Source organism: Lepisma saccharinum, chromosome 25 (assembly GCF_977018435.1).
Source record: "Lepisma saccharinum chromosome 25, izLepSacc3.1, whole genome shotgun sequence".
Classification (NCBI taxonomy): Eukaryota; Metazoa; Arthropoda; class Insecta; order Zygentoma; family Lepismatidae; genus Lepisma; species Lepisma saccharinum.
The window spans coordinates 53409425-53433837 of record NC_139253.1 but is presented as its reverse complement, the minus strand read 5'-3'; the positions used below and the strand labels follow the sequence as shown (position 1 = coordinate 53433837).

The following is a 24413-nucleotide window of genomic DNA, read 5'->3' as shown; positions in this document are numbered from 1 at the left end:
AAAAACGCTGCGGTGATAGGGTTTCAATTTAACACTTTCCATTAACTTAGAAACTATACACCGCTATTATAATACACAATCAAACAGAAATAATAAATTGGAAAAAGAACCTTGAAGGATATTTACGATTCTGCTTGCTCGACTTGAAATTTGGGGGGGGGGTTTGAAACACTGAACAGAGTTTTTCTCCACCTGGAGGAAATTGCCATCACGTTTGTGCAGAAAGAAGCAAATTTGTGAGGAGTTTATGCGACATTTTATTTACAATACCTTGCATAATATCGAACAGTTCTCAAAACATATATTTTACACGACTTGTCGAGAAAATGTGCTTGAAACACAGGAAGGTGGGAGTCTTCATAAACGTCAACATGTTTTTAAGGGTATTAAGTCGTGAAGTCAACGTAGAGCAGTTCGTTAGGCACTGCTATCCTTGTTTTTCATCAAGCGTGAAAGGTCGCGGGTTCAAATCCCACCCTCTCATCTTTCTTTTTTTCATTTTTTTTGTTTGCTGAACAGATACCGTTGATATTAGAATATTTAAAAAATGAATCCGATGCACACTTGAGGGACGTCCCTTCTGCGCATATTTCCCCTTAGAAGTTGGAGATTTCCAGGATTTAAGGTTAAAACCTTCTTTTTAGTTATTGTTCATATGTTGTGTTAACACACACATCATGATAAATTCACAAATCACATATATGTATTCAGGATGCAAAATGTAATGTTATTTAAGTTATGTATTGTTTGTTCTTCACTGACACCTAAAATATTGATTATTTGATTTCGATATACTAAAAAAGACGCACAGATATGTTAAGTAGTGATGTAGTGCAGTACTGTAATGAAGGAGAGCGTTTAATGAGTTCAAATTGCTAAGATTGGTAATTTTATGTCCGTTCCTAAGTAATGACTGTTGTCAATCCCCTCACCAACATCTTACCATGCGTCTAAAACTAATAGTAGATTGCTAATTAACATAAATAAATTGTTATTGCGACGAAGGCCGATGCGATAAGAAACTACTAATAAGTATTTATATAGTGAGTGACAAACAAAAAATTCAAAACCTCATAATGATCGTTAATTCCTCACTGCTTTGTATCTTAAATGTTTGTCTTCTTTGAACAGAAAGTACGAGTATCAGATATAACAAACTTTCCGCACTAACTTTGCAATATTCGATACCACCATCACAGACTTAGCTCTATGTAACTTGATTCTGCGCATTCCACGTGGCACGTGACTTCCTCCTATCATCGAAATAACTTTCTCCTACTATTTCTTTTCCTCTCGTGAAATACAGTGACCAATGTTAACTTTTTAGCACGGTGGATAAACTTTACACCCAACGAAATACTCCTGAAAATAATCCTGCCTAGGTGGAGAATCGAACTTACGACCTCCCTCGTAAGAATCAAGCACGCTACCTTTCCTCCAGGTAGGTCATGTTATGAGTAACTACCAGTTTGAAGAAACTAATTCACACATAATGTCATATCTATAATTTCCTCATGGCAATTTTCATGAGGAAACGAATTCAGATGAAATGAAAAAGGAAAAATGATGACCATGTCCATTGGCGTTTTGTCATATTTTGTAAATTGTGTAAAAATTCCGTGTTTTGAACAAGCAATCATTTAGTTACGAAGTATTTTGTTGTTTGTTTAAAGTAGGAACAGGAGAGCGAAAAGGAGTAATTTGAACCAGACCCCGTTTGACAAGAAACTTCAGATTTTTTCCAAAGACTGTATAAAAAGAGAGAGGAACGTATGAAATATAAAATGTGTGTGAAATTAAAACAATGGAAACTTTGAAAGATAATACTAATGAACTTCAAACTATGAAAAACATATTTTCGTGGTGGAAAACTCCAAGTCATTTTCGAAATATGAACTTGCTGTTTTTCTTTATTATGAAATGGAGATATGGGACAATACGATCCCTCAGCAAGAAAATTTTAAGTAAGCTACCTCCAACATTTTCAATGGTCATAATTACTAATTAGGGTCCGGAAGTTGATGAAAAATCAACTTTTTTTCTGACCCTTAAAAACAATGCTAAACCTGATATCACATCCGTTTCCCTTCAGTTAGAGCCGGAAAACACTTTCTATTTTACATTTTTTTTTTCATTTTTCGGCCTTTTTTGGCTTTTAGTTTATTTGTCAGTATTTTTAACAGTTTTTGTTGCATTTTAACTTATTTTTGAGGTTTATTTTTCTCCTCCCCTGTTGTTGCGTGCATTTTAAATGCATTTACTAGTAAAACTTACATATTTAGATTTCTTGACATGGTCCTTTTAGCAAATTCACCATCGAAAATACGGTCAATGGAAAGGCATAATATTATTCTTAACTGAAATGTTTGGCAATGGATTAAAATACTTTGTGTGAAGATCTACTTTGAGGTTCTATTTCTGGACACTATTATCGCTTTAATCTGTAGTTTTAAAGTAAAATTAGTCACAATATTAAATGCAATTACACTCTGGTATACGCAAAGCAGAACTGTATTTTCGGATGCTGGCCGACTACAATATCATAGAAGGCCCACTCTGAAAGGAGATGAATTGGTTGATTTGGTGTTTTAAGTCAACTTTATCCATAGTAAGGCTAATCGGGACTGGACCTACAGTTTAAAGTGGGATCCGAATCAAGTGCATAAAATAACGTGAACCGTGTGGTGTAGGGGGATCGTTTGCTTATGGAATGGAAGGTCATGGGTTCAAACCTACTTCTTTGCAAAATATTTTTCGGGAAGCAAACGGCTTTGGACGAGAATGCTTATCTACGTTTCTTGGACATTTCTGTTGATATTTATGCGATTTATGTCCAGCATTTCCGGATGCAGAAAGTTGACATGTAAGTTCTTAATATGTGTTAACTTTTAACAGCTGAATGAAAGGAAAAGTATTTCGTAAAATCCTGCCAATCACTGATAGATTAAAAACATTATTAGAAGCATTACTTGAGGCATGCACAGTGGCGACGATTATGGAGTGTGGAGGGGCAGATGACCCAGCACTATGCTAAACATTATCTACCAACGGAAAGAAACTGTCCTTGCCCTCCCCCTCCCCCCACCTTGCCACATCAGTTTTGAAACCCAATCGCCGCCACTGGGCATGCATCGCATAAATATTTACAGTAATATCATATAATATTATATTACGTTATTAGAACACTTCGTACTCGGTAAATAAAAAGGAAAAAATAATAAGGAAAGGGTGGGATTTGAACCTACGATGTTTCGATCTTGACGAAAACAGTAAAAAAACGAAAGTGCTGTCATTTAACCAACTACTCCAGGAGATTGCTAACAGAAATCTCAGTAAAACACGTTCATATCAGTTGAAGGAACATTGTGGCGGAGTTTCGAACCATTTTTCGCCAAAACCAAGAAAAAGACACACTTTGCAGAATCGTTTGGTGTTGTGCAAGGTGTCTTTACTAAACATTTTGCATCAAATTATCATAAATTTGTCTTCTTGCATTCAAATGTGACCGAAATTCTTTCCAGGTGGATGAGAACCTGTTCAGTGTTTCACAATGCACATACATTTTCCTATTTTCAAATTCAGAATGTAGAATCTTGAAATATTTTCAACATTCGTATTTCTACTTAACATTTTTTTGTCTACTCATATATTTTATTACTGCTTTAGGGTATCTTTAGTTTATGGAATGTGAAAGAATGAAATAAAAATCACGAGCGTTTTCATTCAGGAAAAAGAAATGTTGCAAAGTTGGCTACTCTTAGTTGGCTCTGAAGCGCTATGCTGCCAAATTTATGAATTCCGGTCTTTGAAATTTTTCAGGGCGGTCAAATAAGATGTTGCGAAGTGTACCAGATATTTGCTGCAAAATATGATAATTGAAGGGCTCGGGGGTAAAACATGGTAAGTGACATTCTGGTCATTTTGGAGTTACAATGTGCATCATGTAGTCCATTGTAAATGGAGTTGAATCATACTCGAAGTGTTTCGTTTTGTCAACAGATGACAGAGCTACACGTGTTGAAAGTTATGGTATCTACTGTAGATATCATTGTTTACATGCATCAGTGCTCATAATGGCAGTTTCGAATTAAATTTTACTCTCATACCTGGATGTGAATTGCGATGTAATAGAGAAGCACATACTTTTCTTCTACTAGATATAAATAACTGTAGTCACATAGAAATTCATTTGATTTTTAATTGGGTATGCGCATTTAAGGCTGCTTTAAGATACCATGCCTTACAAGCAATGTCAGAAATGTGTTTTACACTTAAGGAATATATAATTTGATCTGAATCATATCAATTATTTGGAACAGTTTAGTTTCTTTATAAAATATTTCTTTCATAAATCTGTAATGCGCATTTTAAAAGTTATAATATTTTTATGGTGGACCTAATAACGTACTTGTAATTTAATTAACTTTCGTATTTATATGTGTGACTTGGATGAAAGCAAATTATTTTATTTTTGATATTGCAAATATGTCTTCTCCTTGGTTCGAAATTATAATTATTTTAATCCATAAGAGCTAAATATCAGTGAAAACTATTAAAAACTTAAGCCCTGTGTACATTTGAAATCATTCTTTACAAACATGTCAAGTTAAAGAAAAATACAACAGAAAGTTACAAGGTGTGTCTTCATTGATTTGCTTTATTTTACTTTGTGTCTTGTGTCACTTTTGACTTATTTGCAAAGATGGAGATGAGTGATAATATGATGAAATTGATGAATAAGCACTCAAAAACATCCATGGCCTGGCTGGGATTCGAATCCAGGACCCCTGGCATCGTAGCATGATTTCTTAACCACTCCACCACGGGGACCGGTAATTGTTATCTTGAAGATAGAAATTTAAACTAGGGATGGCCTTTTCGAAAATATTTTTAGATTTTTCATTTTTCGGTTTTTGAAAAAAAATATTTTTTAGTTTGTTCAAAAAAAATCATCTTTCGTTTTTAAAAAAAAAATAGTTTTTCGTTTTTCAATTATTATTTTTTCGTACTTCTACTTTTCATTTTCGAAAAACTGATTTTTAGATTTTCAACTTTTCAAATAATAGAGGCCATCCCTATTTTATATATAAATTGCTTATTGAATCACAACAATCTAATATTGCCATTGTATGCAATTTGGATAGTCTAAGCACCACAGCTTTGTATCAAGAGAGGATTGTGAATCGCATTCTGCTTGACATGCTGAGGTAATAAATAGAGCCTCTGTGTCTTGAAGTAGATATGTGAACTGAAGAACCGCTCATATATAAACATATTTTTACGAATATTGATCTCCATGTAGATATAAGGAAGATATTTTTAAATACAAGCATTCAGAACTTATTTTTTAAAATACTAACGTAATAAAGCGTTGAAATCTACTTTTCTAATGGTGTTCATTTCAGTCATAGACATAGGAAAGCAAAAACTTGTTACAACAAGTAGCTCAGATTATTGTTTATTGAATAAAATTATTATAATTAAAGGCTTTCATTTTTGTGTTGCAAATTGTTATGGTTGCTATAAAAAGTCTAATGTCAAAATATTATTATTGAACTGACATCACAAGTTAGCTTGAATAAAGCAGTATCTGATCACTCATTTTGATAATATCGTTGCATGTAAAGCATGGTAACTACAAAAATTCCTTGAACAACCCTCAAACAAATCTCATGTAGCACCACCGAAGAAAATAATTTGGATGAAATATCAGGTTTGTATGATAGTAAACATACAAGTGAATCATATTTGCTGTAAATAATTTAGAAATTTATTTTAATTTTTAAATCAGATTTTTTTGAAACATCAACTTTCAATATCTCGAAACGTGCATTTTGTCACTTACCATGTTTTACACCAGAGTCCTTCAATTATGGAACTGTATATATAGAGCATTAAGTTTTAATAATGGACTACGGGTTTTTACAGATATGCATGGAATATTACATGCTAACATGAGACTAAAGTTAATTGACTTTTTGAGTACAATAAAAACCAATTTTTTACATTTTCCAACATTATACATTCAATCTTCATGTTCCCAATGTAGTAAACTGTTATGAAATTTTCCCTGCATTTTAAGCTTTTTAACTTGGTCCCCTTAAAAATGCAGATCTGAAGTTCTACTGTATTATTATTTGGAAAATCATGCTAGAAATAAATTCAAAGTGTGCTAAAGAAAGTTCCAAAGTTTTCCTCCCGTCATATGTAATTTTTTAAAAAAATGTGAACACTAGGTATTAGTGACAACTGAGTTGTCATACAACCCATATTATCACATATAAACTGCAATATTCAATAACTATACATTCGTTTCTCAGAAAATGGCTGGCAGTTATTATGTGAGAGACTATATTTTAAATTGCAATAAGCAGAGTCAAATTCATGTGTAAATTTTAGGGTTGAGTTGATACCACTTTGAATTGAAACTGATGCCAATACTGTAACCTATTCTCACAGTGTACCAGTGTATTGCTCCACAATATTCAAGAATTACAGGTGAATATTGAAATAGCTGTTATTGAATCACAGAATCTATCCTTCCACACACTACTGATGTAAATAAATGAAAACTTCGAATTTTACATAATTTGAGGGATAATTGCACTATGCAAAAGTGTCATTTGGTATTTTTGTGGACCTCATATTGGTGATTATCCTTCCCGATATCAATACATTGGCTTCCTTATCAACTCAGCCCCAGTAAATTTACCACATTACACTAACATTTTTCAATTTCTTTCAGGAAATCAAAACCACAGTTACGAGAAGAATAAAACTCCATTCTCCTAATGTAAGTATAAAATTGTCTCATTTACAGTTATTTTTTGCTGTAAAAAGGATTGCAAAAAAGGTAAAGGTAAAGTGTTCCCCTGTGCATAGCACCACGCCATGAAGGCGTATAGGGGGTGTGGGGGTAACGCCCCACACTTTCTTGATCCGGTCGTGAATGGGGGTGATGTGATCAGCATCACGCCCCTGACCGCCTTTACCCCCCAGGGTTTCCCCCAGGTACCCATGTTATTCGATGCTGGGTAGGCGCCGGGGCCGCTTCCACCGTTAGAAAAAAGGATTGCAGTAAAAGTGAAATGTTGCAACATTCTACAAATCCTTTTTTTTCTGAATTTAACATTATGGGCAAAATAACTGAGAAAACTATGAGTGTGCACTTTCAAAATATTTTATTTTATATTATATATTTATATTGATTTGTATTTAGTTATTTATATCATTCTTCTAACTTTGAAGGTTAACTGAGTTGTTGAGGATGAATGATGATTGATGAAATAGATGAGAACAGAATGAAACATCCATCTAAGCTGTGATTCGTATCTAGAACCTTTGAGGGAGAGTTGCTGAGGAGAATACTCAATGTGCTCAGCATTGGTGTAAGGACAAATTAAACAGTAGTTAAGTGACTAACAGCCAATAATGACATGTTTTAGTTGATGCAGAAAAGACATCCATTTAAAGATTTTTTCCTTTTCTTTAGAATACTATTTTCCTGGAAAGTCCTGAAGAATACAAACATCCAAATGAAGTGAGTGAAGAATTCTTTATTTTCAGTGATGGAAAATCATTGCATATATTTAGATAAACTAAAGTTTCATTTTATTCAAATGCATAGGTGATGGCAAGTATCTTGGATCCATCGAAATGGGGGTTTGTAGATGGGAAGGAGCACACAATGTATACCATATAAGATATATAACATATTTTATGCACTAATATAACCAAAAATTAAGTGTGAAACAAAATATAACTATGTAACTAAAAAAGAAAGAAAGAATTTGTTTTTAAAGAACAGTAGTTGTGTTACACTAAAACAAATTTAAACCCATAGTTTGTATATGTTCATTCCTAGTAAAAATTAAGCACATTTTCACAATATGTAATTTCTTCTATAATTTATTATTCTTACAATTGAGATGAAAGTTGGAGATGCAGAGCTTAAAATTCATTGTTACAAAAAGTATAATGGAAGCAACAAGAATAGAAACTGATTTTTTTTTTGTTATAGTAACATTTTATCCTGTAAATCTATGTGTCATGGAAGCTTTCAGTATTATTGTTTTAGTGGAAAATTTATCACTTGAAAATGTAACAAAATTATAATGCTACATTACAGTGGGATATCCATTAATCACCACCAAAGTTGTTCACCAAACTTTCCTTCACAAATGCTAGCTTATTTATTTAATGTATGCTTTCTATTGCGTTGATTCAATGTTGTTAATTTTGCAGTATACATTTACCGTTGATTTTTTCCCCTCCTAATTCGATGCTGATTTCATATTGTAATGCCATTGGTAGAATGTTCCCTCACTCAAGAACAAAACACTACTAGTTGTCGTATGATATTAGGTGTTGGAAGTAAAAACCAGGGGCATATTCTCACGTTATCTGCTTAACTGCCAGTAAACCAACTTTTTTCATATATATATATAGAAATTGGCAGAATATTTTGAAGTTGTCAGACTTCTGTTTGTATTTTAATACATGCTTGCATGGTTTTTTTTATTTCTATTATATGTAATTAATATGTAATAAATATATGCAATAAAAAGAATAAACCAGGTCAAATTTTCAGAATATGCCACTGGCAAGAACTGTTATCTTAAAAAGAAATTATGAAAAGTGTTTCTTCCACTCTTGTGAATGTCGATGTTTTGTTAAGAAATACAGATTGCAGATGTATTTATGTATGTCTGCAACAGTACTAGACCTATACTCCAATGCATGTTGGACATAATGCCAGCGAATGCTGCTTTGTCATATCTTCACTTCTTGGAAATGAGTTGATGATGTTAACATGTTCCATACATGTTAATGCATCATGTTCCAAAGTGACGTATCTCGATGTCAAGTTGTGTGAATTTTCAACAATAATAAAATGTTTGCATAAATCCTTGTGGTGTAATCAAAATTCACATACGTCAAACTTCAATCAGCTTTTCTGAAAAGTTAGTGCAGATGGATATGCGAGAACATAGTGTTCAGGTGGTAATATGGTGAACTTATCTGTGAAAAGTGATGTGGTAATTAGGGATGTCCAGATCCTGGCAGATCCGAAATCCAGATCCGGTTGGTTCCGGATCCTAATCCACGAATCCAGAATTTTCGGATCCGGATCCGTTTAGCCATCCCACATGAGCGCTTCTTTGGAAAGTAAGAATGTGTTTATAATATATTGTTACCTGCTACTGCTAATATATATATAAATAATATAGTGTGCGATTTGTAATTAATACACTTACAAGGAAGGTTATCTAAGCATCCCCCTCCGATTTCCATGAAACTTCGCAGGTGTATAGAGTGGCCCAAAGGAAGAAATACGTGTTTTTTTTTGTTTCGGCTAAAAAACTGTTTTAGGGGGCAACCCCCCCCAACACCCAAATGTCAAGATGAGGAGAAATTGAAGTGGGGATCTGACCCCGAAACCACGTAAATATGGCATAGCAAGAAACAGGGGGCATAGGTCCTGCAAAATTTCATGGAAATCGGAGGGGGACACAGGGGTCAGATCCCCACATCAATTTCTCCTCATCTTGACATTTGAGGCGGGTTTTGCCCCCTAAAACACTTTTTTAGGCAAAGCAAGAAAACACGTATTTCTTCCTTTGGGCCCCTCTATACACCTGCCAAGTTTTATGGAAATCGGAGGGGGACACAGGGGTCAGATCCCCACATCAATTTGTCCTCTTCTTGACATTTGAGGGGGGGGTGTTGCCCCTAGAACAGTTTTTTAGCCGAAACAAAAAAAAACATATTTCTTCTGCCAAGTTTCATGGAAATTGGAGGGGGACACTTAGATAACCTCCCTTGTTAGTCTTACACTTCGTAATTATATAACACTGCATATATTATAATGTTTTATTTTAATTTTTAAAACTGTAACTGTAGAACAATTGTATAATTTTTGTATAACATTTCTATCTTGTTAAATGTGTTAAAGGTTTCATCCTGGAATGGAATGTCTCACATTTACGTGTGTTTCCATTTCCAATACATTTGAATGAATACATATTCGTTTCAATGGCATTTACAAAATCACATCTGACATTTTATGTTAAACAAGTAAGATTATTTTTGTGCACAAGTGTGTTAGCCGATGCGTAGCAAAGTATTTTAGGAACAACACTTGAAAAAAATCTTGTAGGACTAATTAATGAAAAATTTCTTTGTAATCGAAGATCATAATATTGTAACTTTTAAGGTGTGGTAATATTATAATGGGATTGAGATACGAAACTCTTGGATCCAGATCCGGAACTTTTGTATCCGGACCCAGATCTGGTATTTCAGACCCGGATCTGGATCCGGATCCGTTTGGCCATCCCTAGTGGTAATCTGTGCAGTAGTGTTGCACTAAAAAGGTACAAATTTTGACGGCTCAACATATGAAATCACGTAAAGAAAATACTTCCTGATATTAGTTGCTTTCTTCATTATAACTAACATTATATCATTTAAAGTAATGCTTGGAGCTTTCATTTTGCACTTTACATGTGTGTTATGAGACAACAGACTTTTCTTGAATTCAGATATTGAATTCTGCAGACCGAAATGTTTTTGTTTTGCTATTTGCTCATAAACACACACACACATACATGCATTTTCCACCCACATTAATAATAATAACCCATGGCACAACAGCCTGCGAGGACCAGGGCCTACCTCCCGACTGCCACACTCACTCCCACCTGGTGGAAGATCATCCAACCAGTTACAGGGTGACGTGTGGTCAGCATGAGGAACACCCAGTTGCTGTTGTAGGTTTCCATGACCAGGTTACGCTACCCATTCGTAGCTCCCCAGTTTCCTCATGATGATGAGTGGCCGCTGGTCCCATAAGTGTCTAAGTAAAGTCTCCCCTGTGCTTTGCACCACACCATGAAGGCGTATGGAGGTGTGGAGTTGAGGCCCCACACTTTCTTGATCACGGCCGAAGGTGATGATGTGATCAGAGGTGAATCTTGAATAAAATTTCAATTGTCTTCATCTTTAACTATCATTATTGGGCACAAAAATGTGTAAATTTCATTTCCCGTGCGAGGCCTGTATTTCAGAAAAATCTCAACAATCTCGCCTCTCTCTCTCTCTCTCTCTCTCTCTCTGACAAATATAGCCTAAAAATAGTTCTCCTGCTATGATTTATACTAATCACGGCGCTTTTGAAAAGTGTGCCTGAAAAGGTCCCATCCATAGAAGCTTACAGGTGGTAGAGGCTATTGTATGCGAAAATTGATTGATTGATTTGTTGTTTTAAGTCCACTTTATGCACAGAAAGGCTAATCGGGACTGGATCTGAACCACTATGTACCTCCACCAGGTATCGAACCTGCAACCCCTTCATTACAAGGCAACAACGCTACCACTGCACCATCGGGGAGGTCCTATTGTATGCTAAACGTTTAACAACATTAATATATTCTGATAACTCTAACATAATTTTAGCACTCTAGTGGTTTGGTTTCTTCCATTTTATAACAAAAGATTGCAGTATTATAAAGCCCCTATAACAAGGAACTGGATTTCTAGTAGGAATGCCCTAGTTGGCGCTGAACTAACTAGGTAGCAATCATGGCTGCCTGGCTGACTGCTTGACTGGTTTGGAGGAATAGGACATGTTCTAATTGCTACTTGCTTTCCTCGACTGGATTCTGTAGAACAGCCAATCAGAGCAAAGTTTCGCCATGTGAAGATAATCTGTGAGTGTGCAAAGGAGCGCTTTTCACTTGTGGTTTCCAAGTGTTACTCCAGCAATGTATAACATATACAGCATGAAAGGCACGTTGAGTTACACCATCTATGCTGAGTGCATGGTGTTTACATTTGAAACAACTAAAATATTCTTCCATACGTGTACAGTAAACATTGTAAAGTATGTATTTAAGCAGCGCCATTGTTTTGTACCTAATAACGTTTTATACGAAACGCTATTCCTCTCGGTTGAATAGTTATCAGCTTTTAAAAATGTGAAGTGATACGTTGTTTACATCTCACATGGCTGCCATTACAACTTCCCCTCGTATGGGAACAAAAGTCTATCGGCAAGTACGCTGATAAGTATCGTGTGGTAGCCAGTCCAGCGCCAACTAGGGCATACCTAGTGGAAATGATGCGGGCTTTAGTCATTAGTCCAAATTAAAAATTATATTAATTTATTTTGTCTGTTTGATTTTTACAGACTGATGATGATACTGATGCTGGAGATCCAAGAAATGTATGTTACACATGCTTAATTTTCTTTCAATATTTTATTCATTATAGATAATCAGAATACATATTATTGGTTTAAGAATGCATTCTTGGTTTGTTTGTAGTTAAAAGAAAATAGTGAAAGAGAAATTGAATTTTTACATTGAAAATGATCAATTGTATATTTCTGTATGTTATTTAAAATCACAGCAGTGATAGAAAATGGATAGGACCACTTCATGTGATGTACTTTAAGATTCAGTGTAAATACAGTGGAACCTCAATTTTATGTTCCCGGATTTTACATTTTTCCACATACATTCAATCTTGATGGTCCTAATGAAGCAAAATGTTATAAAAGTTCCCTCGATTTTACATTTTCCTGCATTTTAATTTTTTTCAGCTTGGTGCCATGAAAAACGTAAAATCGAGCTTCCACTGTATCATTCTTTAGGGTCATTCCATGTCAAATCGAACAATTTCAAAAAAGTTTCCAGGTCGTGGTTCTTTGATTTGGATGAAATTTGGCATGAAGGTTCAACCATGTCTGCAAGGCTTGTATTCCAAATGTTAGATTCCTCCAAGAAATAGTTCTAGAGTTATAGCCTGTGGAAGAAGGTGGTGCGCAACAGAAAATGTGACCCAAATCTGGAAAATGAGTCTCGGAGCTAACTTCATGACTCAATAACTTTGGAACAATTTATCACAGCCTAGTGATATTTACACACCAAACAAACCTCTCACCAAGGAACACGTGTTTTGCATCAAAATACCCTCAGCCTGTTTACGTTAGCAAATAAAATACCCCAAAATATGCCTTAAAAAGCCTTATGCGTCAAAAAAATGCATATTTTGTGTGCCTGCTGTTATAGTGGAACCACAAGCAAAAAAACCTGCGCAGAAGCACATCTCGCCGGCGGGTGCAGGAAAGGGCAGGGGGGGAAGGAACATTCAGCCGGCTCACGCCAGCGTTGCCAGGCCTATTGATTTCTCGGGAGAATTCCTTAATAAACTATTGCTATGGAACCTCCAACGGCCAGCTCAAAAACACGTTTCCTGCTCATCTTTACTTGAACATGGAGGGGAGATGTGGAGTGGAACTCCACTCAGCCGTGAAAAGTGTTGTTTGAACTGTGAAATTATGTCAAACGCTACTCAATTGTGCTAGGAAATTATTTTATTACTTTTACTACATTACTATTTTTAGATGGCTGTATTTTATCCCACCCTAAACTCTATTTCTATTTTAGTTATTTTACGTCGCTTTTGTGCCTCTACGGGCAAGTACGACAATATGGATGAATGAAAAACTGATGAAATGGATGAAATGACACAGACACAGTGAAAAACGACCTTGCCTTACTAGGTAGAAACACTTACTTCGTAGCGTGGGCAAATTATGTTATACATGTATGTGTTTGTGGGTGTGTGTGTGTGTGTTTCTACCAGATGGGGAGGATGGGTGGCACCCTAGCATAAGCGTTGCTATCTTGAATTATTGAGGAAGACATGCTGTCTAATTCACCAAATATATTTCACATAAGTAATGCATTTTTTCATTATGGTGCAGGATGCGTGCCCACCCCTATCGATAGCTGTACACCGAACACCAGCAGAAAGCAAATTGATTTGTTATTGTTAGCATTCGACTTGAAAGATTGTGGAAAATCGCCGACAACGAAAGGCGGCACGTTAGCTTCATCTGTGAACACAACTTTCTACCATTTCCTGTCATAAAAATTCCTCGCGATAATAGAGGCATTGCAAACCCCTTGTGTCGGTGCTGAGAAAGGGCAAATTTGAGGGTGTTTTCCACGCACCCTCTAACCGGAAAATGCGGAAGAGATGAAAGATATTGGTCGGTTCCCTCGGGCGGTTTACTTTCTTTTGTTTGAAACATGTCCACTCTTGAAATGGAGATCTTCGGTATATTTTCGCCAAACACAGGGTGCTGGGTTTAGCACCATTGTTACAAAAGTATCTGTGACGTTTACACCGTAAACAATGCGTGCCACTCCCCTTGCCCCCCCCCCCCCAGTGCGCACAACTATGCCGCCCCTCCACCCAAGAACGTCGTTCATCCGCTACTATTAGATCATCTAATTTTGTAGTAGAACTTCTGGTTTCCAAGGAACAATCTCCCGAATTTTTCAAATCTGACCTGGCAACACTGCCCCGAACACCGATAATGGCAGGGAAGTTGCGCGAACGCTTTGGACGGAAGGTTTTTTTCCTTGTGGTCGAGCTATACAACTCTAATCCAACCAGGAAGGTGGCATTAATTTTTCTAGTAACCCTGTTGTGAGCTCAGTATGCACACATTATGTCGTCTCCATATATATCACCCAATCCATATTATATGTGGTTGAATATGCAAGAAAGTGAAAAATCACCGGAAAATGGTGGATTTTGGAAATTTTGTAGCACATAAGGGACAAGAAATATCCAATTCAAGTTGCATACAGTACATAACTAGACCTTCCTCTAATGTGTGCCAAAATTTCAACTTGTTATTGCAAGGCACTAGTGCACAGTAAAGGTAGACCCTTAAATGCCCAGCACGTTTTCAATGAGAAGTTTAAAATTGCGTAAGGTTTTAAATGAAGATTTATATCTCCATAACTACGAATGCTGGAGTTACAAATTATAGCTTGTTTCTTTCGGTACAGTCTCAGCTACAGGCCTATTGTTGAAAAATCCAATTTGCACTAACCAAATAGAAGAAGAAGAAGAAATTTAATAATCTTATTTATTCATTACAAAATTTCAATTTCGTCGGGCCCCCACGTAGGCAATGCCAGGACGTGAGGGTTCAAAACAGTTCCTTCGTATTGCTTGATATGTATTTCATTCTCGTAGCAAGAATTGTGCACTTACTTATGATACTTTCGTAGAAAAATGTTTTCGAATATAAAAGCCGTGCTTTTTAACGGGAAATTCAAAATTCCAAAATTTGTTATCTCGGAAACTATGAATCCTAGAGTTAAAACTTAAATTTTTATTTATCAAGTAGACGAAAGTTAAATAAAACTATATTTTTAAGAAATTTAAATTTCATCAGGCCCCCACGAGGCAACGCCGGAAAGTGATGGTTTAAAACGGAACCTGCATATTGCCGGATGTGTGTTTCATTCTCGTGGCAAGAATTGCGGACTTGCTTCTGATACTTTTGGAGAAAAAATATAATCAAAAAACATGACCCGGAGGCTCTGGTCGATCTGACGTGGAATGACCCTTTACTGTGTTGTAATAATGAAAAATTAAGCATACTTTTTGTGTTCACTGTTTACTCTTTATTTGCAGGTTCCCTATCCTTCCATATATGACTATTTATTCACTGCCGAAAAGGTATGTTGTAAACATTTTATTTTCTCCTATTTCATTAATATTAAAGTAAAGAATGATTGTTTCCAGTTAGAATATAGTAATAGGCAAGAAAAAGTGCTTACTTATGAACAACTCTTAGACCCTTTTCACAATGAGTCATTAAGTGTCACCCTTTGGTAAAGCCACTGTTAGATACACAAATGGCAGGCATCACATGAGACCACTCTGTGGCAACTAATCTGTATGAAAAGACTCTTATACGTTGTCCATACAGATGATTCAGTTATAGGCAGTAAGTTGCTGGCATGCATGGCATGCTGACCATGGGGTTAATAGAAGAAACCCAGTCTTATCTCTTCACTAAACTGAATAATGTAAGATATACATGTATAAAAATGAAAATTATGTACTTGCTTTCCAAAATATTGTGCAGCATTATTCCATGACCTCAGTTGACTACTTCAATTCATCCCACTTGGGGAGCCTCCTCTATGGCACAGTGGTAGCGTCGTCACCTTGTAATCAAATACCCGATACCCGGTGGAGGCTTTAAACTGTAGGTTCAGTCCCAATTAGCCTTACTGTACATAAAGTGGACTCAATCAATCATCCTGCTTGGTTGTAGTAGTAATGTATGCATGTATGCAACATATTTCTTATAGACTGTACCCCATGGACATAGTCTTACATCGCCTTGTAATGGCTCATATGGCTCACATGCTCACATTTGCATCTTTGTGCAGCCATCAGACATGCCATGCAGTAGCTATTTTTGTGAAGGGATCATAGCCATTTTATTTAGCATTTAGCATTTAAGCCATTTTATTGGGTTTAAACCAATTATTTTCTTGTAGAAATGTGACATTCTTACATCAATGATTAGAAACGTTCCTTTACTTAGCATTTAACTGTGAGAAAATGTCATAGCCTAATCCACAAACAAAACCTTGGATCATTGCATATGCTTGTACGTGGGTGAATCAAAAATTAAGTTACACCCGAGCCGTGTTCCTTTACTAAAAGAGATAAAATAATCACGCTTGGTGGCAACACTGTCTGAAATGTTTTCTTCACACACCAGAAGCAGCCGTGCTTCAGCTGGTTTAGTATGCGAGTAGTCACAGTGTGAGTATGGCACGTAGTATTGAGGTTGCGTCCAACATTGAGGTGCACTCCATCTTCCGATTGTTGTGGGCACGAAGGCCTAATCTGAGTGAAATCCATTGCCAAATTGTCGAGGTGTATGGTGAGAATGCGATGTCATGCCCCATGATTGCAAAATGGTGCCAGATGTTTGAAGAGGGAAGATCGAACATGAATGACGAACCACATGTTCGGCGGCCTACAACTGTGAACACTATCAACAACGCGGAGCATGTGAATGCAATCATCCTTGCCAACTGCCACGTGAAAATTAAGAGAGATTGCAAGTGAACTGAACATATCCTACGATAGTGTGTCTATGCTGATTCATGACCACTTGGGTGTATCGAAAACTGTGCTCTCGCTGGGTGCCATGATTGTTACCCGATGAGCACAAAAGTCAACTCAATTGATATTTGATGGAATTTTTACACACATAAAATCGAAAAACTGGTCACAGAATTCGAAAAGTCCTTGGAATACCTTGGTGATTATGCAGAAAAGAAGTTAAATGTTAATGCATTTTTGTCCAATAATTATTTTCTTTCTAATGTGTTTTGTTTGTTTTTTTAGGGGGGGGGGGGTTGTAACTTACTTTTTGATTTGCCCTAGTATCAGTAGGCAAATGGCAATTGAAACATGATAGGATAAATGATTAAAAGAATGGGTAAGAAAATGGAAGAGGGTATCTGTAGCCCTTACAAAATTTTGCCTGACAAAAACCATTGAAAAACAGTCATATACGGGTTCCATGGTTTGAAGCTATATCCTCCAAAAATATGAGTTGATTACCCATACCACTCACCTTGATTTTTGTTATTTAGCTTTGGTTTTTTGCCACTTTTGCCTAATTGCGATGATGACGATGAGTGATGATATGATGAAATTGATGAAGGTACACTCACAAAGAACACCCATGCCCTCGCCAGTAATCAAACCTGGAACCCCTGGTATCATAGCATACTGTGCTAACCACTGTGCCACTTATTCAGTAAAAAAAGAAGAAAGAACACAGAGATGACAAAATTACAAGGCAGTTGAAAATTTTGAAATATGCAAGTTTAAAAATTATGAGAGAAGAATGGAGTGTTTTTCAAGTGATAGAATTTTGTGGCCCTTAATGACTCCTGCCTAAGTTATCAATCGCCAGTTTCTAAATGTACAAGGTCAGTGAAAAGTCCAAATACCCCTGCAATCATCATGAATTGTAGTGTTCCACATTAAAAGTAGAAAATAGTACCAATAGTAATGCCAAGAAGCAGGGGTGTCCACAGGGGGGATTCATGACGTGCTTACATCATGGGAATTTTGGGGGGGAAACAAAATTTTATAGTTTATCTACCATATCTTCACACAAAATAGGGGGATCATTTTGTTTGATTGACTTATTTATTTTAGTTATGGTTATTAGATGTTTAGCATTTTCTTCATGATTTAACAACATCCACAAGAACACTATTTCCTGTAGCAAACACGAAAGTGAGCCGTGCCCTTTCCTTTTTTAGTCTCTTAATTTCAACTTCAATGAAAGGTTTCGAATGTCATGCCTTTCGATTGTTGGCATCTCAGCCAGTGGTAAACAATGTCTGGGGTTTTCTTTGTGGTAGTTACGAGTCGGCTCGGAACATCAGACATGCAGACTTCAGTTTTAGGGCTGGATGATTTCATACACGATTTGTTTCTTGTAAGTGTTCCTGTGCTATGACTGACTGTAAAATAGTGTCAGTTTTCCTTGCATAAAGCATAGGTGCCGACTTTGAGGGGGGGCAAGGCACACTCTGCCCCCCCCAATTCACCAAGAGGGACAGATATTATGTATATTTACATATATAAAATATTGCTTATACCAACCTTACCCCCAAAAAATGTATTTCAAGTTGCCGCCTCTGGTGTAAAGTTTACGGATTTCAAAAATTTAATTTAAAAAAAATCAAATTATCGACATTCAAACAAAAATCAATTACTGTGTTTTTATCCAAACTATATTTGTGTGTGTGGCAGGGTGGGGTGTGATGAACAATTCTTTTGGGGGGATTTTGATGAATGATGCATCCACTGCCTTGGGGGTGGGGGGGCACTCCTGCCAAGAAGAATGCCAGTTGCTTTTTCGCATTGTCCCAAGATGCTTATTTCACCATCATTGTGTGATTTAAAATTTTCCAACCATGTGCATTGGTTGAGTATTGGGAGTACTATACATCAATTTTGCCATGGCCAGCAGAGAGTCCATTTCTGATAATGTCAAACAAGTCTTTATAGGGAATCCTAAGGATAATGTCTGTAAGAGGCAGTATATTTCAAACGTATCACAAGAAATGAAAAAAATATGCGATCAAACTGGCAATAGTCTGTGTAAAGACTATGGAGGAGCAAATGTGAATGTTTAGGATCCATAGATAGCAAAATATATTATTTACTCCATTTTAATGGCATATGGACTTTTTGCCTATGCTGTACAATATTACATGCGCATTGCCGAGAACAGTTTCTCATTGATGTACACTGTACAGCCATGGACACTTCTAGGTTGTAATAGTCCATTGAATGTCAGTGTGGTAGTTACACCCCAGAAGTGTCCATAACTGTACATTAGTTATACAGTACAAGCCATAAAAAGATGATCATCATTTTGAAATATTTTTTCACTACTTACAGTTACAGTACAGCTCACACATGGTTACTAGTCTTTGGTGGTATTGGTAAGACGTATGGGAGTTTAGTTTTTGTACCTCACTATATATAAAAATGTTATTTTTTTTTTTAGATGTGCATATCAAATTACATAGATATGGATGAGGTGAGATTTGCCTAAGGAAAATCAGTTTTACAAGTGTCCTGAGTTAGCTAATATGTACATTAACAAGGAAATCAGATGCAGTAAATATGTCAAATTAGAGATTATAATACTGCGAGAGGTATTGTGTTTGATCATTTCAAAACTGTGGGATTGTACATTTTTTGCACAAATGCAAAATTTGATATCAAAATGTACAGTGGTCCTGTTTCTGTTAAGTATTATGTGAAATACTGCAGAAGGTGCCTAGCAGAGTTCAGGTAAAATGTCAGGAATGATAATTTGTAGGTGATTGAGTTTACATGATGGTGACTATACTGAGTAGTAGTTATGATATGTAAGGATTCTGACCATAATAAATTTGTGACAAATATGTTTGTCCCTTTTTTGTAACAGCGTAACAGAAATTGCTTTCTGAATACCTTTGCACAAAAGGCTGATCGGGCTATATCCGACTGATTTGGCCATGCTGCTGCCATCTGTGTAGTTGCACCAGAACCTTGAAATCAGCCTTGAAACCAGTGTTGTGTCTGAGCTTGCAGTTGCCGGAGAGTCGTGTTCATGCTAGTGACATGCTGCTGAAAATTAACCGTTATTGGGAAGGGTACATCATGGCTCTTTTCCACGCACATTTTTCGTACAACCAAATAGTGAAACAGTGTCGGAAAAATAGTTTAACCATCAGAGTGACCACAGCGTAAAATATCGTGGCCAGGCAAACACAAATAGCGCTAATGCAGAAATATTCGCCAACAAAAGGGGCCCGTTCGAGATTGCCAGTGAAAGTGTCACCTGAGGTGCTTCGTGGAATTCGGCGAATTGCAGTCCAGGAGAATCCACCACCCCAACGTGACATGGCCCAGAGGTTCAATGTGGTGCAGTCCACTGTCAGCGATGTCATTTGTCACCGTCTTGGCTGCGGTGCATACATAAAGGACGGGCTCACAACCTCCTCCCGTGTCATATTACAGAATGCAAGACCAACTGCCGCAAACTGTACAAAAGACACTTGGCAGGGTCAAAATGGAAGACAGTTGTCACATTCGATGAGGCCTACATTTATCTCGCGCATAATGGTAACAATAGGGCAATTACATACCCTGACACCTCTGGAAAGGAATGTACCGAGTTTTACTGCCAGTGCCGAGAAAGTTCCCTGCAGGGAATCATGATTGTTACCGGATACGGTTACGAGGTTAAGTTGGAGATACGTAAGGTGGAGAAAAAACATAAAGGTAAATGCTACCTACTTCCAGGAATCCATTATGGCCCCAATCTATCGGACAGACATCCCTCGTTTGTACGGAGCCAACAAAAACCAGGTGCAGATCCACATGGACAAAGCATCTAGCCACACCACTAGATCATCCCTCCGGTTTTATCAGGACATGGAGCAGGAAACAGGAATCCGTGTTATTCCCTTTCATGACATTCATATCAAAAGCCCTGATGCCACTCCAATGGATTTCTGTGCATTTGCACTGTTAAAACGATGTCTACAACATCACCAGCACCATGCCCTCACTGGCCTATGGAAAGACTGTAGGGAGGATTGGGATAAAATTCCTATGCATGTGCTCCAATGTAGTTTGTTGCCATGGAAATTGCGATGTCGGGCGATAGTCCTTAATGCTGGTGGTCCCACAGAACACAACCAGTGGTGGCAGCACGGCTTTTCGTAGGGTAAGTACACTTTACATATCAGTCAGATATAACCTGATCAACCTTTGTATTTATCAATAATAATTCATTCATTATTAAAATGTTGAATGTGTTGATGTAAAATGTTCTTTCGTCTACTCTTTGATAAGTGTTACTACAATTCATTTCAGGAAAAGAAGAGGAGGAACAGGAAAAGAAAGTTGAACCCTCTTGAAGTAAGTTGTTAAAAATTATAATCCACCCAGAACCTTTGCACTGTTTCCAAACATACTATGATATCATCTCATACCTTTAAACATATGTTCGGGGTAGCATGAATTAATTACCCATCCCACTACCAACTAACTAAAAGGAGGCCACTCTTGTGAAAGATAATTCCATGCCTCATTATAGCTACCCAGAAATGTGCTTTCTCTGTTCAATTATGACATGCGTTTAGGTGCCTACTTAGACATGCTATCTCTCTCTCTCTTTCTCTCTCTCATATATTTTTGGTCCCAAAGGGAGATACTTTGTACATAATAGCCCCGTCTAGTTGGCTGCACTTTTTGACTCGATTTGACTCTCTTTGCACTGAAGCATCTAGTTGGTTGCATGGTGCAACACCAAGTCGTCTAGTTCATTGATTTTGAATGAAGTAGTGTATTTGGTGTCTGTACCATCTGCACTACCTTTCGGACTGGTGTATGTTTGGTGTATAATCACAAGGTGCGTGCTAACTAATCAAATGACCATTTAAAGCAGCAGACAGGCATTTGTCGAATCTTCTGAACTTGAACACTGCTTTTCGTCTAGTTGGTTGAACGTCATTTCCTTGCACCACTCTGACACTGGATACACCTGCACTGCACCGAGTGTCACAAAGTGCAGCCAACTAGACGGGGCTAATAATACTCCAATACATAAAAAGAGGACACTGAAACCCCTCCCCCTACTGGAAAGTTTTCAAATATAATGCATACAAGTGCAATTTGGGTCAAACCAGGACTTTTAGTACTATTTTTCGCATTGAGAATTATGCATTAATTTTTTTCAGACAAGAAAAATGACCATATTTAATTTAAAATGCACTTTTTCACTATTTTGGGACCCATTTTTTAGCTGTTGCCTTCTAACTTCATTGAAAGTTTATAAGGTTTACGAAGTAAGGTAGAGGACATCCCGCACCATGGCTGTGTGGTCTAACACATCATGCTTGCGGCTCTGGCTACGGGATGCATGCAGGGTCAAGTCTCCTGGGGGAAAGTATAACTACTTTTCTGCTGAGATTTTGGCCTGTGTATGGGACACCCATCACCATGATGAAATTGGGGAGCTATGAATGAGTAACGTAACCCTGTCACGGAAACCTACAATAAGGACTGGGGGTTTATCGTGCTGACCACACGTCACCCTGTAATGCATGGAGGGGAGGGGGTATATAGTGGAGCAGGCATCCCCTTGGTCCGAGCTGAATGGATGGAGGGTAAGATGCATGAAGGCTTCTGGCCGAAAGTTCTTTTCACACTATAGATGGTGTGTGCGCATTGTTCTCTTCGCTGCTGAGTTTTACTACTTGTGTCGAATTACATTACATTTTTACTTTTGCTCGAGAATTGCATTGAACAATTTACATGCATGTTGTAGAAATTGTTCAAGGATTCTGCTTTGGATTTTATTACACTGTTGTATTGTTTCAAAACATTGTTATAGAAAAACATTCATAACATGAGAAAATGTACATAGAATGTAACATATTATCCATGTTATAGATTTCAGGGTTGCCCCCACACCCCCTGTACGCCTTCATGGCATGGTGCTAAGCACAGTGGAGCACTTTACCTTTTTTTATATCACAATAAGAAACTTGGAAATATATTTTCTGTGATTTTTTAAAACAGCAAAAAAGTCCAGTCTTTGTGAAAAACACAATATTTTCAAGCCAGTCCACTAAGTGTTAAAACTGGAATAGGCAGGTCTAGGGAATTCACTGGGAATTTCAAGGGAAAGTTGTCTACCGCAAGGTTGTTTTGATTCACTACACTACACTACACCGAATTTGATGGGACCGAAGACACTTCGGTTGAATGAAAATTCGGTTAAACCAGAATAAAGGTTTTTTGATATATGTACAGTATGTACATTTTATTACGTACAGTATTTTGATATACAGTACATATGTATTTCAGCATGTAGGCATAAACATCAAGTTTACAATAATACGTAGTCATTTAACTCAAGAACATGAATTACAGTAACATTAAGGCTCTGGTACAAAAAGCCGTACGACTAAAACAATAAAGTTTAATTCAGCTTGTGAACAAAATTCGATATTGGCTGGTGTCTCTTGTCCTTGAGCATACAGCACAGTACGCGAGCTAAAAATAGATGGGGATGGCGGGGGGTGAGTACAGCCAACACATCCTAACAATGAACTTACTCTTTGATAACTAACTGTTAGACGAAAACAAAGACAAAAGTGCTTCGACGACTTTTTTTAGCGATTCAGTTAACCCAGAAATTCAGTTAATTTGGATTCGGTTCAACGGGACTGTAGTGTATGTGAAACAAAATTTAAGGACAAGGAAGAAATGCATTAATATTTTAATTTAAATAAAACAAATAAACTTAATCATGGAATTGAATTGCCAGAGAGAGTGAATGAGAGAATGCTTTTTTTTACATTTTTTTTTATTCTGGAACCTTTTTACTGATATGTTCTGTCTCTCTCTATGGTGATTAGATAAAGAATATTACAATTCAGAAAGTGTGTTTGGAAGTCCACACTCACTAATGTGATGTAATTTTATTTACTTTACAGATAATTACAAGGAATAAAATTAGGGAGAAGTTAAAATCCGATGTTGATAACTTAATGAAGAGAAGATCCAAATCATAGAGATAATAGAGGTAATTCTATGGATTTTATTTAATTATTATATGTTCATGTTCTTTATATAATTTTTAATATGTTATATAAAGTAAAGTGCTCCTTTGTGCTTTGCACCATGCTATGAAGGTGTATTGGGAGTGTGGAGTTAGGGCCCCACACTTTCTTGATCACGGTCGAAACACCATGCACCTGGCCACCTTTACATCCTAGAGTTACCTCCAGGTACCCACTTTATACAACGCTGGGTGTGTGCCGGAGCCGCTTGAACAGGTGAAAAAATTCCTGGTTCTCCCCCGCCGGGGATCAAACCCAGGTCTCTCGCATGGTAGTCAGATGCCCTAACAACTGAGCTGCCTGACGTGTGTTTAATATGTTACATTCATTTGTTAAATTCTTAATATGTAAATAGCTGAA

General features: G+C 36.9%; 1 protein-coding gene across 1 annotated transcript in view; it reads left to right on the top strand.

The window, feature by feature from the left end:
• The window catches only part of LOC145978787 (uncharacterized), a 29860-nt gene extending 5855 nt beyond the window's left edge, over nucleotides 1-24005 (top strand). Inside the window, exons 3-8 of the mRNA XM_083111605.1 lie at nucleotides 6746-6793; nucleotides 7493-7540; nucleotides 12191-12226; nucleotides 15505-15549; nucleotides 21298-21342; nucleotides 23928-24005. Coding sequence (XP_082967731.1) covers nucleotides 6746-6793; nucleotides 7493-7540; nucleotides 12191-12226; nucleotides 15505-15549; nucleotides 21298-21342; nucleotides 23928-24005 — 300 coding nt within the window. The remainder of the gene's footprint in view (nucleotides 1-6745; nucleotides 6794-7492; nucleotides 7541-12190; nucleotides 12227-15504; nucleotides 15550-21297; nucleotides 21343-23927) is intronic.
• Nucleotides 24006-24413: the final 408 nt, after the last annotated feature.